This window comes from Vicia villosa, unplaced genomic scaffold (genome assembly GCF_029867415.1).
Source record: "Vicia villosa cultivar HV-30 ecotype Madison, WI unplaced genomic scaffold, Vvil1.0 ctg.000159F_1_1_3, whole genome shotgun sequence".
Classification (NCBI taxonomy): domain Eukaryota; kingdom Viridiplantae; phylum Streptophyta; class Magnoliopsida; order Fabales; family Fabaceae; genus Vicia; species Vicia villosa.
Window position 1 is genome coordinate 352202 of NW_026705043.1, and position 3779 is coordinate 355980.

The window sequence follows — 3779 nt, forward strand, 5'->3', positions numbered from 1 at the left end:
TTGAGCTCACAAAGAATGTGAATTCCATTTTTAATAGTCTTACAAAAACAAAAAATAATGGTATAAGTTTCAACCTATGGCTAAGTCTTCGGAATATCTTTGTTATTGGTGATGATAATTCCTTTTTTTTTTCTGTTAATTTTTCATGTATCTACATAATTATATACTCAACACCGTGTGTTATATTCTATACAATTTTAAGATTACCATATATGCAATGAAAATCAAGAGAACTCAAATATCCAAAATATAATTTTATTCATGAATATATAATGCAAATATACGCCAAAGTAGGAGAATCATCACATGAATTTATAATGCAAATCGCTAATATTTTCTCCTACACTTTATTGAAATTTGATCTTATCAGCAATAAATATAACATTAGATCTTGATAACAACTTTCACACAGTCGAGTTGTTTCAACAACTCAAACGCTTTGTTTATATCAACCAAAGGAACCTCGTGTGTGAAAAGTTCTTCAAGAGGGAGTTCCTGTAAAACGGTAAACAATCCAACATTATTATTAAACAATTCAAGATTATATGCCATTTATTTACAACGAAAACATGAGATTACCTGTTTTTGACATTTGTGAGCAATGACAGAAAGATCGGATTTAGCTTTTAAACCACCAAAAACAGAACCTTTTATGGTTCTACCAAACACAATGGCAAGAAGTCCAAACGGCACAACAAGTTCAGCTGCTATACCGACTGCAATTGTTTTACCTGTTCCCTGTTCACATTACATATACAAAAAATTTAGAGCCATAGATTAGGATCAAATACTATAAGGCATCATTGATTAGTGATTACTATTTTTGTGGCTTCCACAGATTCAGTAAACAAAGATGCAACACCAGTACATTCAATACAGTAATCTACACCGGTTCCGGTTAACTCTTTAACCAAATCTGAAGCAGATTTATCAGAATCAGTAGTATTTATAAAGTCTGTCATTCCAAAAGCTTCTCCTTTTTCTTTCTTCTTCTCATTTTTGTCAACTCCAATTATCTTACTTGCTCCCATCATCTTAGCCCCACTTATGGCCTGCATCACAAATTCCAAATCAATTTTCAAACAAGATAAACTTATTATATATCATATATTTCACATACCCCTAATCCAACAGCCCCGAGACCAAAAACAGCTACGGTTGAACCGGGTTCAACAGCGGCTTCCTTCCAACAAGCTCCAAATCCGGTTGAAAAACCACATGAGATGAAACTAGCATGAGCTAAATTAATGGTTGGGTCAACTTTGAGAAGGTAGTTAACATCAACAACCGCATACTCTGACCATGTAGCACAACTAAAAACATGATACAGAGTTTGGCCTCGTACCGACAACCTTGAAGTGTTATCCGGCATTAGACCACTCAGTGTTACAGGATGTGTCAAACACAAATTGGTTTTCCCTGAAACACAGTTCTCACATTCTTCACACTCCCCTATGTATGTTGGAATTATAAAATCTCCTTCCTTTAGATTTGTTATTTCTTCACCGACACTCTCTACAACGCTGCACCGTTTACACAACAGTCATAATACATCAGTTATTCAGTGAATCTGAAAAGAGAATATTTGTAAGATACAACACAAAGAGTTTTATTATTACCCGATTCCTTCGTGTCCAAGTGCTAGAGGAAACTGATTCTGCAAATGAGTTAACAGTAAAATTAAAACACAGAATATACATAGGATTAAAATTATGAGACTGAGTAGACTATAACATGTGGGAATCCTTGAAGGCTTGAGATGTCTGTATGGCAGACACTAGAACACAGCATCTTAACACGAACTTCTGTTGCCTTTGGTGGATCTACTTGTATCTCTTCCACCGTCACTGCTTTTCCTACACCCCAGCATATTGCAGCTACAATATCCAATAAACATAAATGATGTGTTATAAGTTGAATCACAAGAATTCAGTAAGGAGTCTAAGAATCATATGATGTACCTTTGCATGTGATAACCTCTTTGGCTCTTGACATTGTTGATACAAATGCAATGAATTCTGAATTTGGGCTGAAAAAAAACACAGAACGTGTAAGGGTGGTAACATGTCTCTTTTATAGACATAAAAAAAGAAAATTTGGATATTGTAAACAAGTATGGCCACTAGTTCCACCTCTTTCAGAGTGGAATGAAAAATGTGTTTTGTCAGTTTGTAATTACCTAACTCATACGCCCAACATTCTTTGGACTTGGTGCGTGGATATTAATGGTGGGCGGCCCATGGTTTGATCAATAGGCTCTCATACCATATTAGAGTTTGACCTAACTCATCCTTACAAAACCGGTTAGTAAGGTGAGAAGTGTCTCTCTATATATACTCTTTCAATGCTCTATCTTGAATCAATGTGAGACTTTAGGATCTTTCTAATAGTAATAAGTTATGAGCGTGAAACGTGTTTTGTTGTTGACTTATAGTATATTACTATCTACATTTGCAAGTAATTATCCATTCTTTGGACTTGGTGTTTCTAAAGAGTCGTGGATAACATGTTTATTTGTTTTTTATGATAACACCATATCCTTTCTATGTGGTGCTGTATCACTTGAGGTGGACGTTTGTGTTTCAATATATTAAAATCAATCATATAAAAATTAACAAATGATTTGCTTATTGTCAATATTTACACTATTCGCGTTTGAACTTGAATCTTAGATCTTCTATTCATTTTAATTCGTAGTTTATTAATTCAAGTCTGTTTGACCTATCATTGTCACTCTTAAAAAAACACTTTATAAAAGATAGAGCAAGAAACCACAATTAAATAAGTAATTCAATTATGGTAGAAATTATATTATTATTAGATAAACTAGTAGAAGATCCGTGTGTTCACACAGGTAAATTAATTTCGATCTTAGATGATTCGATAAGATTTGATTGTTGTTGATATATAATTATTATTATAAAATTACAATAATTAAAAATATTTAAAAATAAATATACCAACATGATAAATCTAATATCTTTAATAACTATAAATATTTACAAATGTTACTAATTAATAACTATAAATATTTACAACGTTTTTGTTGATTAAAATAAAAAAAGTATTGAGGTGATAAATAAAATTAACAAATATTACTCTCATGATTTTTTGAAAATACAATAATAAATTGATGATAGAGATCTCATGCTATACACCAACGAAGGGCTTTGGCTAATATGCATAAGGATTTACTTATGCACCATGCATAAGCCTACATAAGTCATTGAAAATCCAGTATTGAGTATTGAGTATTGAGTGGTGAGTATTGAGTATTGAGTATTGAGTATTGAGTAATAATAATTGATGTCAAGAATTTGATCCAAGGGTCCATAATAATCTATGCATGGTGCATAGATTTTTATCTATGCACAGTAACTGCACCCCTAACGAAGTATAGTTATGCAGGAAAAGTAGTATTTCATCCCAACCATCACTACAAAAAGTTTGACATTTACCTACAGAGGTTTTTAGTGATAGCTATATCTGCCATAGATATAGGAGGTTTACATCCAGGGATAATTCAATAGCTGGAATGAAAAATTAAAAAAGTAAAAAAAAAGTGCTAAAAAAATTAAAATAAAATTATTAATATGAAGAAGCGCGGAAATGAAACACATTTTGTCATTAGCCGTCAAACTCTCGTTACAGAAATCTCCTTTTTACCTTTTCATAACAATATACTTTTTCTTTGATTGATTATGTTTTTGATTTCTATGCTTAGTTTAGTGTTCATCAATTTAGGGTTTTCAAATAATTTTTTCTTTGATTTAGTTTTC

General features: G+C 32.0%; 1 protein-coding gene across 1 annotated transcript; it reads right to left on the bottom strand.

Moving 5' to 3' along the window:
- Nucleotides 1-239: 239 nt before the first annotated feature.
- LOC131624745 (8-hydroxygeraniol oxidoreductase-like) lies at nt 240-2164 on the bottom strand. The gene is made up of 8 exons (XM_058895663.1): nt 2133-2164; nt 1962-2029; nt 1735-1877; nt 1620-1657; nt 1121-1523; nt 819-1052; nt 580-738; nt 240-495 (listed from the first exon to the last, which is right to left on the bottom strand). Exons 2-8 carry the CDS (start codon nt 1993-1995, stop codon nt 385-387), a joined length of 1122 nt encoding a protein of 373 aa, XP_058751646.1. The 5' UTR covers nt 1996-2029; nt 2133-2164; the 3' UTR covers nt 240-384.
- Nucleotides 2165-3779: the final 1615 nt, after the last annotated feature.

Bases quoted from the DNA above. Each gene is read 5' to 3' on its own strand.
- LOC131624745 (XM_058895663.1), bottom strand. From the start codon at position 1,995: ATGTCAAGAGCCAAAGAGGTTATCACATGCAAAG. The intron at 1,878-1,961 runs GTACATCATATG...TGGATATTGTAG, and splicing joins AGAGGTTATCACATGCAAAG to CTGCAATATGCTGGGGTGTA. The intron at 1,524-1,619 runs GTAATAATAAAA...TAAACGGTGCAG, and splicing joins CTTGGACACGAAGGAATCGG to CGTTGTAGAGAGTGTCGGTG.